At 41.5% G+C, this 15,247-nt stretch overlaps 1 protein-coding gene across 2 annotated transcripts in view; it reads right to left on the bottom strand.

Moving 5' to 3' along the window:
* The window catches only part of LOC110515416 (A disintegrin and metalloproteinase with thrombospondin motifs 7), a 177,938-nt gene that overhangs the window by 18,179 nt on the left and 144,512 nt on the right, over positions 1-15,247 (bottom strand). For both annotated transcript variants that reach the window (XM_036964209.1, XM_036964210.1), the window contains 3 exons: positions 13,751-13,924; positions 12,833-12,979; positions 7,650-7,812 (listed from right to left, as the gene is read on the bottom strand). In XM_036964209.1, the coding sequence (XP_036820104.1) occupies positions 7,650-7,812; positions 12,833-12,979; positions 13,751-13,924 (484 nt within the window). The remainder of the gene's footprint in view (positions 1-7,649; positions 7,813-12,832; positions 12,980-13,750; positions 13,925-15,247) is intronic.

Consider the following 15,247-nt stretch of genomic DNA (forward strand, 5'->3'; position numbering starts at 1 on the left):
GCAATTAAACTGACACACAGTGGGGCCATTATCAACACCCATATAATGGAATTACATGTACAGCTAAGAGCCAAGAGTTGTTGTGGACTTGGCCATGAGTCAGAACCTTCCTCTGTTTCAACAGAACTGGAGCTCCAGGCCCAAACCCATGTGGGTCATGGACCTCAAGGCTTCCATTAAAGACAGAGGCATGACAGCCATCATGATCATTTCCCTTATTCACTGTCTGCTTTCACTTATCAAACGCCAACCATTCCAGAACATTTCATTCTTATTCTTGTGATAAACCATCCCAACCAGCCCAAACAAAAAGGCTTTTATGGTGGCAAACTGTGGTCTGGTACTCCACAGGCTTTGTGAAATAGCAACAGACATTCCACACCATTAGGGGAATGGTTAGAGGAGAAGTCTCTACAACGCTGATGCTGTTATCTTTTATAGCTTAGCAACCTCTTTCAGAAGCTTCAAATCAAAACATAGCAAGCACGATGTTGACAACTATACTAAATATAGTGGATTACCACAAGGCCTGAACTGTGATGTTAATACAAAACAGAATATAAGTCTGCATACTGTACTTTCTATGTAACGGCGTGGGCCTGTTCTGAATACGTGTTGAAATCAAATCATTAGCAATAGCGACTAGAGCAACTCATTTTTTTTGGGGGGGGGGGGGGGGGGGGAAGACTGGTAAACTGCGATGCGTATTTTTTGCATAGAAGGGTCTGGACAATGTGGTCGACATGTGAGTTCAAATGTGGTTGACTCCTGGACTTCCCAGTCTGCTATATTCTTCCTGTTATATCCCTCCAAGGCAGACGGTGACGGTGCAATGTCTGGTATATTTAACAAGTAACAATGCATGTCTTTAAAAACGTTCCTACCGTAGTAGACAACATAAATCTCCCATTACCTGTGGTTGAACTGTCTATACAGCAGCCTATTCAACAGATGGCTCTAGGATTACGCTTCCAATCTGTTAGCCTTAGGATACAAACAAGTCAATACCAGCCAAACCCACCAGCTGTAGCAATAAAGCACCAGTCTGGTTGATGGATGGGTAAGAAGTCAGTCTGCCTTGCTATCCTCTTCAGTATCTCTCTCTGTGACACTTTATACAGCCAGGGTGTTCAGTAAAAACTGATCATATAGATTTTCCTACCTTGGTCATAACATTCTTGATCTTAAAATATTTTTAATAACCCCACAGCACCCACAATTGTATTTTTATTTTTTTGTGAACAAACACTCGCTCTGGATAAGAAGATAAGCTAAATGACTAAAATGTAAATGTTTTTAGTTAGAAAATGCTAAGGATAGCGGTTGGTGACAGTGGCTACGTATACAAAACAAACGTGTGGGTTAATGTCTCTCTTTGTCCATACTGCTTTTAGGGCAAGGAAACAAATACGCCATTTTTGTATGAAATGTGTATGAACTATCGCTTTAACTTAACACATCTGGTACTTGACCAGTTTTTAAAAGCAACAACTCATTTGTGTGGCAGTGGTTTCCAAAATGGTCACCATTAACCACAGTCTTGGCACTGGACCTGCTCTGAGTGGATGGATTCTTCTCTCTCTCACTACCTTATGAATCAAACTCAAGGGCTAGACCCAAAACCCAGACACTCCTTTTTGTCTTGTGGTTTCTCCTTGATAATAAAATGCAGAAGTGATGACATTCCATATCAAGCTATCAAATCCTTTCAGGATAGGTTAAGGGCTGTGTTATTCCCACTAAGATTTAGTATCAAGGTTCCTCGCTTAATTACTGCGCATAAATATTCTGAATCGCTACTGCACTGTCTCGTAAAATCAATTTCAACACGTACCAGTCTTCAAAGAGCCTTAGGGATTATAAACTGTAGTTTGATGCCTGTAAAATATGTATTCTGGATGAGAAGCCCATCTCAAAAGATTTTCACCTCTACCGTCAATTTCAACAGTGACAGGCATTGGAAGATTGGTTTACACAGAATGGTAAAAGGTTAGACGAGGTAACAACTGTCAATCAAATGCAAGACGTTGTGATATCAATGTATCATTTCAGGATCGCACCTGACACGAGCGGAGAGCTCAGATATGTTTGAATCAGGAAGGGAACTATTATGTATTATTATCCTATTACCCACTGGGCAAAAACTGGTTGAATAAACCTTTTCACGTCATTTAAATAAAAAAATAAAAAAAATGTGTTGACTTTGAATAAACTTGGAAAACGATTTGGATTTGTAAAAAAAAATCATCAATGTAAGAGACCTTAATCCAATAATTTGGTGACGTTGTTCGGTTGTTTTCACGTTGAATTCATGGTAGTTGACAACTCAACCAAATGTAAATCAAATCTAGTTGTTGAAATGATTGATATGTGTGCCCAGTGGGTATCTCCTTAAAACTTGTTATGGCTGCAATCCCGCTAATGGGATCGATATGACAACTACCAGTGAAAATAGAGGGCGCCAAATTCAAACCACAGAAATCTCATAATTACAATTCCGAAAACATACTTATATCACTATACTATCTTATATCATTTTAAAGGTAATCTTGTTGTTAATCCCACCAAAGTGTCTGATTTCAAATATGCTTTTCAGCAAAAGCACTACAAACGATTATGTTAGGTCTCCACCAAACCACAATAACCACAGCCATTTTCCAGTGAAATATAGCATTCACAAAAAGCAGAAATAGAGATTAATTTTATCACTAACCTTGAATTATCTTTATCAGATGACACTCATAGGACTTCATGTTACACAATACATGCATGTTTTGTTTGATATAGTTCATATTTATATTTAAAAAATCTGAGTTTACATTGGCGTATTAGATTCACTAGTTCCAAAAACATCAAGTGATTTTGCACAGCCACATCGTTTCAACAGAAATACTCATCATAAATGTAGATGATAATACAAGTTATACACATGGAATTATAGATATACCTCTCCTTAATGCAACCGCTGTGTCAGATTTCAAAAAAAGTTTACAGAAAAAGCAACCCATGCAATAATCTGAGACGGAGCTCAGAACAGTAGCCAAATTAGCCGCCATATTGGAGTCAATAGAAACCATGATAAATGTTTCCTTACCTTTGATGAACTTCATCAGAATGTAGTCCTAGGAATCCCAGGTCCACAATAAATGCTTGATTTGTTTGAAAATGTCCGTTATTTATGTCCAATTAGCTACTTTGGTTAGCGCGTTTGGTAAACAATTCCAAAGTCACAAAGCGCATCCACTATAACGTGACGAAATGTCCAAAAGTTCCATAACAGTCAGTAGAAACATGTCAAATCAATCTTTAGAATGTTGTTTACATATATCTTGAATAACATTCCAACCGGAGAATTAGAATGACTTCAGATGAGCGGTGGAACGCAGGTCCTTCCCCTGTGAACGTGCATGGTGAAAGCATGGTCAACTCGTGGCAGTGGTGACTATTTCCTGTCTCATTCGACCCCCCTTCACATTAGAGTCATCAGACAAAGTTCTATTGACTGTTGACATAGTGGAAGGCGTAGGAAGTGAAAACTCATCCACATCTCCCTGTAATTTCAATGAGAGCTTGGTTGAAAATCTGCCACCCCCAGAAAAAATACAAACAGGAAGTGGAATTTCTCAGGTTTTTGCCTGCAATATGAGTTATGTTATACTCACAGACATAATTCAAACAGTTTTAGAAACTTCAGAGTGTTTTCTATCCAATACTAATAATACTATGCATATATTAGCAACTGAGACTGAGGAGCTGGCCGTTTACACCTTTTCATCCAAGCTACTCAATACTGCCCCTGCAGCCATAAAAAGTTAAACAACTTTCCACGAGTCTAAATGTACCTCGTGAGCCCCCAAACTGGTCTCAGAAAACACCATTCTAACACAAAAAACATGTCCTTAGAAGATAGTGTTTGGGGAGATATTTCTGGGAGACCTAAAATGGACACAGCACCCAACAGTGTAAATCCTATTTTAATTAGCAAACACTGCCAAGGCAATTTTCTATGGGTTTTTTAAATGACAGTTCAGTTAGTCCGTTTCAAGGGTGGCCAAGGTAATTATGCACCGCAAGACAAAGGTCCCTGTGTGATTGGAGTGAGATGGACATGACTGGAAAGGTAGAAATAAGCCTAACGTTCATTTAGAAAGTCAAATGAGTCGATGATAATGTCAGTCTTTAAAGTTGTAATATGTGTTTCCGGCTGATAGAGGGAGAGATAAGCTGGGCCAATAATGAATGCCACTTTATGTGCAGCTCTAGACCAGCGGTTTTCAACCGGGTGTCACGGCACACTGGTGTGCCTTGAGGAACTCTCAGGTGTGCCACGAAACCTTTCCTAATCTTCATTATTTCTTGAAACACTCACTTCTGTGAGCCTGTGAGAACCATTAGCACAGGGATAAGGTTTAATTGTAGCACAGCCAACAACAAACAGAGCATGGCTTTGGGTCTATGTTTGCAGCTTTACAATGCAGAAAAACACTCGTCTGTAGTCCAAACGGTTTAAAACTAAATATAGATTTTACCCGATCTAAAAAAATATATTTCTAGCAGGGATTTGCGGAACGCTCTTAAAGGGGTACACACAAATGAATCATGACTAAGGAACTATGAAAATAATTCAAATAAACCCTATTTAATCTATAAAAACATCTGTCACAGAAAATAGATGATTTTCAATATGGATCAGCTGAGATGGAGGTCATTACAACAAAAACAATTATTCAGCGCATCAAGGTGTGTCACCGTTCAGAAAAGGTTGGGAACCACTGTTCTAGGTACATCTGTAGCAGAGGTGCTTCGGTGAACTCTAAATGCGTGATTAGACTTGTGTTAGCTTTCCAAGCTAATGCTTTAGCTCAGTGGGCTAACAGTCTTGTAGTGTACAAAACTTGGGTCAGCCCTAAAAACTGATGGACTATTAATTAACATTTGGCCATTTTATTTCACTATATGTTTAAAATGTATATAATAACATATTTTGTGTTGCATTGGCATGATACATACTAAAGGTCAATCTTTAACACAGTTAGGTTCTCTCTTTGCTTTACACACGACAGAGAAGAGCCAGCCACCTTTCTCACAAGGATCAGATTTTCCACTGAGTAATCTTGTTTGTGTGGTGTTTGGTGGGGAGCAGGTGGCACGCTTCAATTAGGGTGAGAGAAAGCCAGTGACCCATGGGAGAGAGGCTGAAGTGGAAGGAGGAACAGGAGGGTCAGAGAACTGTTCAATCCCTGCTGGAGGCTGTTTATGGCATTCAGATTGACCCTCCACTAAACCCCAGGGATTCACACATGAACACACACACGTTGACACGAACATGTACACGCAAGTCAACCAAGTTAGCACACCTTCCTCTTCCTCCTTTCCACGTACTGTATAAGGTATATATACTGTAACATGCTTCTTGTGATAGCATGGCTACAGTATGTTTCTTGGAGAGGTCTCTCTCTCTCTCTCTCTTGAAAATCAATCATTGATATTGTCAGATAAACTGCTACAAGCTGTTAGGATGAGAATAACATAAACAACACAGGAACCACAGTGGCTTGACATTAGAGGTGTATATCACAAAACAGGATCGATGAAAGAGTCCTGCGTGGCTCAGTTGGTACAGCATGGCAATTGCAACTCCAGGGTTGTGGGTTTGATTCCCACAGGGAACCAGTACAAAAATGTATGCATTAACTTCTGTAAGATGCCAAATGTAGCCAAATGTTAGCCATCCAACTTTTTGAAGTTATATCAGACATGGCTGTTGAGTCAGTCGTTCTCAACTAACTAGGAAGCATTGAGTTTACTGGTTATATCAGACATGGCTGTTGAGTCAGTCGTTCTCAACTAACTAGGAAGCATTGAGTTTACTGGTTATATCAGACATGGCTGTTGAGTCAGTCGTTCTCAACTAACTAGGAAGCATTGAGTTTACTGGTTATATCAGACATGGCTGTTGAGTCAGTCGTTCTCAACTATCTAGGAAGCATTGAGTTTACTGGTTATATCAGACATGGCTGTTGAGTCAGTCGTTCTCAACTAACTAGGAAGCATTGAGTTTACTGGTTATATCAGACATGGCTGTTGAGTCAGTCTTTATCAACTATCTAGGAAGCATTGAGTTTACTGGTTATATCAGACATGGCTGTTGAGTCAGTCTTTATCAACTATCTAGGAAGCATTGAGTTTACTGGTTATATCAGACATGGCTGTTGAGTCAGTCGTTCTCAACTAACTAGGAAGCATTCAGTGTTCTGGCATGCCTCACAAGCTAGCACACAATATTGCATTTCACCACCTTTTGAGTTTACAACCAACATTTAACTGCCAAAATAAAGGAAACACTTGAGTAAATGAGGCATACAAAGTATATTGAAAGCAGGTGCTTCCACACTGGTGTGGTTCCTGAGTTAATTAAGCAATTAACATCCCATCATGCTTAGGGTCATGTATAAAAATACCCAGTTGCCCATTATTTTGGCTACCATGGCTAGAAGAAGAGATCTCAGTGACTGAAAGAGGGGTCTCAAAGGAGCACAGGGGGTTTAAAGGGTGTGTGTGTGTGTGTGTGTGTGTGTGTGTGTGTGTGTGTGTGTGTGTGTGTGTGTGTGTGTGTGTGTGTGTGTGTGTGTGTGTGTCAGTCACCAGACCTCAACCCAATTTAACACTAATGGGAGATTCTGGAGTGGCACCTGAGACAGTGTTTTCCACCATCAACAAAACACCAAATTCATTTATTGTGGAAGAATGGTGTAGCAGACCTCCAATAGAGTTCCAGACACTTGTAGACTCTATGCCAAGGTGCATTGAAGCTGTTCTGGTGGCCCTACGTCCTATTAAGACTCTTTATGTTGGCGTTTCCTTTATTTTGGCAGTTGCCTGTAGATACTAAGTGACTGTTCAGAAAATGTTTTCTGAAATGTATGGCCGTGAAATAACTCTGACATAAGAGTTGTTACACAGAGCATGAAAAGGTCAGTTATGCGTATGGAAGTGGTGACAGCTACAGCCTTGAACACTGACAGAGACCAAGGAAAGTCTTAGTGTTCTTGCAAAACGAGTTCTTTTGTATTACACAAATCTATAAGACTTGGCCATGAAAGAAGAGTGGTGATGTTCTTATGATTTATTGGCTTACTGTACAGACATCTTTGGTAATGGAGGCTGTTTGTCTCTCTCTCTGTCTGTCTGTCTCTCTCTCTGTCTGTCTCTCTCTCTCTCTCTGTCTGTCTGTCTCTCTCTCTCTCTGTCTGTCTGTCTGTCTCTCTCTCTCTCTGTCTGTCTGTCTGTCTGTCTCTCTCTCTCTCTGTCTGTCTCTCTCTGCCCGATTGCTTTCCGGCGTGACTGACAGCGTGCCTGTCTATCCATCTAACCCATCCATTCAGCTAAAACCAGAGGAAGTGGAGCATTTTCTAGGAAATGAAAATCTAGTTGGCGGAGCACAATGCTTAATACGTCAGGACTGTGGGTTCGATTCCCAAGGCCACCCATACGGACACCCATACGGACACCCATACGGACACCCATGACCTACATGTCAAATGTCTGTACGCATGACAATACGTCACTTTGGATGAAAGCATATTTTAAATGGTGTATATTATCATATACATTATTTAAGACAGAAAGCTGTTGTGTGGTTTACTCACCAGCGGGGCCGCTGTCACACTCATTCAGGTTACACTTCTGGCTGTTTTCTGGCCAGGGCTCAGAGTCACACTGGGCATGATCCTCCTCCTCCTCAGGCTCCGTCTTGGTGTTCACACATTTCACCAGCCTCCGCTGCACGCCGCCACCACAGGATGCAGAGCACTGGGGATGGGACACACAAACTGATATACGGAGGGCTGTTTGGACACAGTGTAGGCTGTAGGCTATAGCTGTAGGCTGCATCACGTTAAGTCATAAGCACACAGGCATGCAACCTCATGCACACACACACACACACACACACACACACACACACACACACACACACACACACACACACACACACACACACACACACACACACACACACACACACACACACACACACACACACACACACACACACACACACACACACACACACACACCGTTTAGTCATGGTAATTAGGCTTCTCCAAGCTCTGATGCTGCTGATGGTCATTAGTAGCCTACCAAACGTACTAACTGCCTGGTTCTCAGCACTCTATTGTCCCTCTAATCACTCTGACATCAATGCAAACGTAATCGAAAATCTAAATCGAACACTTCATGAGAGCCCATGAGCTCACGTTGCTCAACATTTCTATAGGCTATGCAATTGTGTGAGAAAACAGAGTTATAGCCTCTATTTAAAAAAAAACAGGATCCCATCAGCTTTCTATAGGCTAGGCCTACTAAATGTATTTCTCAACTTTCCTCATATTAAGCACATTGCTTCTCTTTACAACAGGAGTACAGTCTACCTGTCTGGCATGAAAACGAACCACGGGAAAAGCATCTTCCATTCGCTATTTAAGTGCATAGATGACATGTATTTTTCCCCCTGCCCCTGTTTCCAGACAGGTGCATGATAATGGTTCATTCTAAATCAAAATGTCACACATACATTATTCAGCATATGTAAAGAGAAGATTAAATCAAAAATAGTCTGATGGGTGACCACATTAGCCGATCACTTGTAACTTATATTATAATTACTTGTGAATGATGCCCATTGTTTGTTGTTGCGACTTTTCATATCATAGTGCCACACCTCATGTAGCCTAGCCCATAGGCCTATTTGTTCTGATAAGATTTGTATCACAACTAAAGTGTCCAATAACTTTTTTTAAATGAAGCACATTAAATCACCTTCATAATGGGTGTAGAGCCTAACGAGCATACATATGCAATGCGGGAGTTTCACGTTTGGAGAAAATAATTTTCACCATAAAAATGCACCTTTTTAGTAAAAGCATTACATGCATCATCACATTTGGGGTCACTTTTTATGATGATGGTGTTTTCCTGTTAATGGGACAGTCACGCTTATAACCTATTGCTGTGTGCACATTGCTGTGCTTATAATGTGAAGAAACAGCCTGATAGTTCATCAACATGAAGCTAAACGTTCTGATCTGTTGCGTTAGCCTCATTGTGTAAAAAGAGGGTTTTGGATGCTTGTGATTGTATTAATTTGGGATCTCTCTGCATCCCACAACTGTCTCAGACTATGTTTGGAATATTTATTTCTCGCACAGAATAGGTCAACTTTTGTACTTAATGTGGGATAGTAGATTGACATAGGCTAGTGCTTTTGATGTTCGTTAGGCCTACTGATCTTGTTGGCTGATGAAAATGAAATGTGGACAGTTCTTCCAATATCTGCGTGCGCAAGTTGCGTTCCTGATGTGTCCGTTTTCACTTGTAGCCTGTGAGAAAGACCTGATCACGTGACAGAGAGCTATGTGAGTGAGAGGTGCTTCGGAGCACGTAGGGAGAAGGGAATTATAATTATTATATTCAGCTCAAGGCCGCAAAAGGCAAGGATTTTTTAAAGAGGCATTACGGCCACATAAAGGGGATGACGCTGGGAAATTCCAGACATTATCAAGTGCTTGTCAAACTGTGAATGAGAGACTGATGAAGTGTGTTCAGCCTGATGAAGTGTGTACAGCCTGATGAAGTGTGTACAGCCTGATGAAGTGTGTACAGCCTGATGAAGTGTGTACAGCCTGATGAAGTGTGTACAGCCTGATGAAGTGTGTACAGCCTGATGAAGTGTGTACAGCCTGCGCAAAAAAACAAAGCAGAGCTCATGCTTTTTAATGCAATTTTTTTTTACAAATAATTGTTGAGTCGCATCATGCAGCCTTACAATGTATAAAAAAATCTAAACATATAGCCCAACGTTTGTAGAACAAAGTTACATTAATAACTTTAAATGAAGCACATAGAAGTACCTGTTTCTTTGTTGACCGCTCAACACAGAATAGTATTCTTCATACTATAAAGTAATATAAAGTAGTATAAAATAATGTCATTCTAACCAAATCTTGTCTGCTAAATGAACTAGCGTAGCCCACAGCCATATGACATAGCTGGATCAGGACCTAACATAAAGGACAACTCAGAGTCTGCTGTTCTGTTCTTCTTCACATAATGTTTCTTTAGACCTGTCTGTAATAAATCATGAATTTATTGAGAAGGTGTAGGCTATATTACATGGATTTATTGAGAAGGTGTCGGCTATATTACATGGATTTATTGTGAAGGTGTAGGCTATATTACATGAATTTATTGAGAAGGTGTAGGCTATATTACATGGATTTATTGAGAAGGTGTAGGCTATATTACATGGATTTATTGAGAAGGTGTCGGCTATATTACATGGATTTATTGTGAAGGTGTCGGCTATATTACATGGATTTATTGAGAAGGTGTCGGCTATATTACATGGATTTATTGTGAAGGTGTAGGCTATATTACATGGATTTATTGTGAAGGTGTAGGCTATATTACATGGATTTATTGAGAAGGTGTAGGCTATATTACATGGATTTATTGTGAAGGTGTAGGCTATATTACATGGATTTATTGTGAAGGTGTAGGCTATATTACATGGATTTATTGAGAAGGTGTAGGCTATATTACATGGATTTATTCGACTTTTTAAAATGTAGATGTTCCAAAGGTCTGCATTAGTGGCTTGTAGGCTGTGTGTGGAAGCTAGAAGATGCTAAATGTGTTGATGTTAATTAACGGTCAATTACCGTGAGACCGGCAGTTATTTGCTTGACCATCACCGCTACAGCCCTATATGTGACTACCTGCTGCAATACTGTACTGGTGTTGTGTGTGTCCCTTAACAGATAAAGACATGGAGTGCAATCCTCCCAAAAGGTTCAATAATGATCCAGTCCTATGGCAGTAACAAGACAAGATGTTTTCCACAGCAGAACAGGCAAACACAGTTTTAATCACAGTTCACCAAGAACATTGATTGACAACAGGCGGTGATTGATCCGGTCGGTAATGAGCAGTAACTACGACATCAGTCCATTTATAGAGTGTTCTTGATCACAGTAATTAGATTAGATGCACAGCGTCTGCCACAAACCTAGGCTACCCTCGTCAATAGCTTCCATGCTTCCTATAGTGTACCACACCAGCCTGGCTCAGCCTGGCTCTCCCTCCTCTTAAGGCCATTACCACCGAGCAAATCAAAGCACATCAGCTACACAGCAGCAGGCCTGATGGCTGCATCTCCCCCACATTCTAATCATGGTGAAAGTCATTCCTCATCAAGCCCCTGAGGTGGGCACGTGCCTGGCACACACAAGCACACAGATCCATAGGGAGCCTGGCTCTGTGTGTGTGCTCGTGTTAAGCTAGGTCAGACACTAGCTTGAGGGAGGCAATACAAAGGCTTAGTGGAGGACTTGGTGTGTGTGCATTTTCTCTTCCTCTCTCCCTCCTAGTAAAGGGTGTCTTGCAGTTTTGACGTGGTTTGGGATTAAAGCAGTACTTGCTGCTATCAACGACTGGTTTGGCTGCAACTTCTGAGGGAAGATGGAAGGAGTGATGGAGGGGGTTGTGGGCTCTGGATGAGTCATGTAATTGGTGGCTGAACAGCATGAGGTCTGAAACATGTTGGGGTGCTCATCTTCTGCAGCTTGAAGCCAATCATCATTTTTGTAGTTTTTTAGTTCAGACTCAGAAATTGCTTTGTATTGCGGGTTTTAACAAAACCACAGTCATTCTATTCTTTGCTGAAGAGAAAGTCTTTGTAGAGTTCTCATGAGGTAATATGAGTTTCTGTGTTATTCAAAGCAAAGCAAAGCTCCATTTTCATTCAGTTACAATTTGCATGCGTTTGTGAATTTCCCACCTAGGGGTTCCCTTCTGTTCTACTCTCCCACCCAGGAGTTCCATTCTATTCTACTCTCCCACCTAGGAGTTCCCTTCTATTCTACTCTCCCATCTAGGAGTTCCCTTCTGTTCTACTCTCCCACCTAGGAGTTCCCTTCTGTTCTACTCTCCCACCTAGGAGTTCCCTTCTGTTCTACTCTCCCACCTAGGAGTTCCATTCTATTCTACTCTCCCACCTAGGAGTTCCCTTCTGTTCTACTCTCCCACCTAGGAGTTCCCTTCTGTTCTACTCTCCCACCCAGGAGTTCCCTTCTATTCTACTCTCCCACCTAGGAGTTCCCTTCTGTTCTACTCTCCCACCTAGGAGTTCCCTTCTGTTCTACTCTCCCACCTAGGAGTTCCATTCTATTCTACTCTCCCACCTAGGAGTTCCATTCTATTCTACTCTCCCACCTAGGAGTTCCATTCTATTCTACTCTCCCACCTAGGAGTTCCCTTCTGTTCTACTCTCCCACCTAGGAGTTCCATTCTATTCTACTCTCCCACCTAGGAGTTCCCTTCTATTCTACTCTTCCACCTAGGAGTTCCATTCTATTATACTCTCCCACCTAGGAGTTCCATTCTATTCTACTCTCCCACCTAGGAGTTCCATTCTATTCTACTCTCCCACCTAGGAGTTCCATTCTATTCTACTCTCCCACCTAGGAGTTTCATTCTATTCTACTCTCCCACCTAGGAGTTCCTATTGCTTTGTTTACAATCCAATTTTTTTTCAATCCTGTATTGTGATTCACGCATTAAAGTCGAAAACAGAACATCTACTACAGCAGAGCGTAAACAATCACGTTGTATGGTTCTGTGATTGTCTGTGATTGTTTCTCTGTGTGGGTGCATGTGAGTAGGTACACAATACAATGCAACATTACTGTAAACGAAGGCACAATGGTACATCCTTCACATACACACAACACCTGTAGGCTGTGTTTGTGTGAGCACAGTATGCTTCTCTTACCTGTCCCCAGGAGCCAGTGACCCATTGGGTACAGGGTTGGCTGTTACAGGCCTGGATGTTGCTGGGCAGATGGTCCTCGTCACAGCGATCCTCTTCTGGACAAGTAACCAGACGCTGCTGCTCCCCTCCCCCACACACCTCAGAGCACTGGGAAACACACACACACACTTTTAAGGATAACCATGACTGTGCATAGTGCTTTTCAGACAGTCTCAAAGCACTTAACATTGCATGAGGGTAACTATGTAGGTAACTCCTTATTACACATCAACTATCACTGTGATGATAACCCCTTATTACACATCAACTATCACAGTGATAACTCCTTACTAAACATCAACTATCACAGTGATAACTCCTTACTAAACATCAACTATCACAGTGATAACTCCTTACTAAACATCAACTATCACAGTGATAACACCTTATTACACATCAACTATCACAGTGAAAACTCCTTATTACAAATCAACTACCACAGTGATAACCCCTTATTACAAATCAACTATCACAGTGATGATAACCCCTTATTACACATCAGCTATAACAGTGATAACCCCTTATTACACATCAGCTATAACAGTGATAACCCCTTATTACAAATCAACTACCACAGTGATAACCCCTTATTACAAATCAACTACCACAGTGATAACCCCTTATTACACATCAACTATCACAGTGAATATTACTCCGTATTACACATCCGCTATCACAGTGATAACCCCTTATTACACATCCGCTATCACAGTGATAACCCCTTATTACACATCAACTATCACAGTGATGATAACTTCTTACTACAAATGGAACTGTCACAGAAGATAACAACTATCACAGTGAGAGGTTAGGCATAACTATGGGTAGTAAGGAGAGAGGTGAGGAGAGAAGGAGATGGGAGGAAAGGATGTAACTAACCTGTCCCCAGGAAGAAGAGTACCAGTCCAGGCAGGGCTGGGGTAGGCAGGGCATGCGGGTCACCGGCCGGGTAGACACGGTCTGACAGTGGAAGGGCCGCAAAGGCCTCTGGTCCCTGGTGTCAAAGCACTGGATCTCACGCAGGGTCACCCCACCACCACAGTTCTTGGAACACTGGGGCGAAAGAGGGTGAGAGGGACGGAGCTTAAACAATCCTGTTATCGTGATAAAAAGTTGCTTGATACTATACTGACTGATTTATTATTAATGCATTAATATTCCATTATCCCATCATTGTTATTGCGATACAACATTCCATTATCGCCCCATCCATGAGTTATCGCGATAACATTCCATTATTGTCCCATGCCTGAGTCATGATACAACATTCCATCATCATCCCTGAGTCATGATACAACATTCCATTACCATCCCTGAGTCATGATACAACATTCCATTATCGCCCCATCCATGAGTTATCGCGATAACATTCCATTATTGTCCCATGCCTGAGTCATGATACAATATTCCATTATCATCCCTGAGTTATTGCTACACCATTCCAATATCGTCCCTTCCCTGAGTTATTTCTACACCATTCCATTATCGGCCCATCCCAGAGTTATTGCTACACCATTCCATTATCGTCCCTTCCCAGAGTTATTTCTACACCATTCCATTATCGTCCCTTCCCAGAGTTATTGCTACACCATTCCATTATCGGCCCATCCCAGAGTTATTGCTACACCATTCCATTATCGTCCCTTCCCAGAGTTATTTCTACACCATTCCATTATCGTCCCTTCCCAGAGTTATTTCTACACCATTCCATTATCGTCCCTTCCCAGAGTTATTGCTACACCATTCCATTATCGTCCCTTCCCAGAGTTATTGCTACACCATTCCATTATCGGCCCATCCCAGAGTTATTGCTACACCATTCCATTATCGTCCCTTCCCTGAGTTATCACTACAACATTCCATTATCATCCCTGAGTTATCGCTACAACATTCCCTTAGCATCCCTGAGTTATCGCTACAACTTTCCCTTATCATCCCTGAGCTATCGCTACAACATTCCCTTATCATCCCTGAGCTATCGCTACAACATTCCCTTATCATCCCTGAGCTATCGCTACAACATTCCCTTATCATCCCCGACTTATTGCTACAACATTCCCTTATCATCCCTGAGTTATCGCTACAACATTCCCTTATCATCCCTGAGTTATCGCTACAACATTCCCTTATCATCCCCGACTTATTGCTACAACATTCCATTATCATCCCCGAGTTATTGCTACAACATTCCCTTATCATCCCTGAGTTATTGCTACAACATTCCCTTATCATCCCCGAGTTATCGCTACAACATTTCCTTATCATCCCCGAGTTATCGCTACAACATTCCCGTACCATCCCTGAGTTATCGCTACAACATTCCCTTATCATCCCAGAGTTATTGCTACAACATTCCCTTATCATCCCTGGGTTATC

The sequence above is a fragment of the Oncorhynchus mykiss genome, chromosome 26 (genome assembly GCF_013265735.2).
Source record: "Oncorhynchus mykiss isolate Arlee chromosome 26, USDA_OmykA_1.1, whole genome shotgun sequence".
Classification (NCBI taxonomy): Eukaryota; Metazoa; Chordata; class Actinopteri; order Salmoniformes; family Salmonidae; genus Oncorhynchus; species Oncorhynchus mykiss.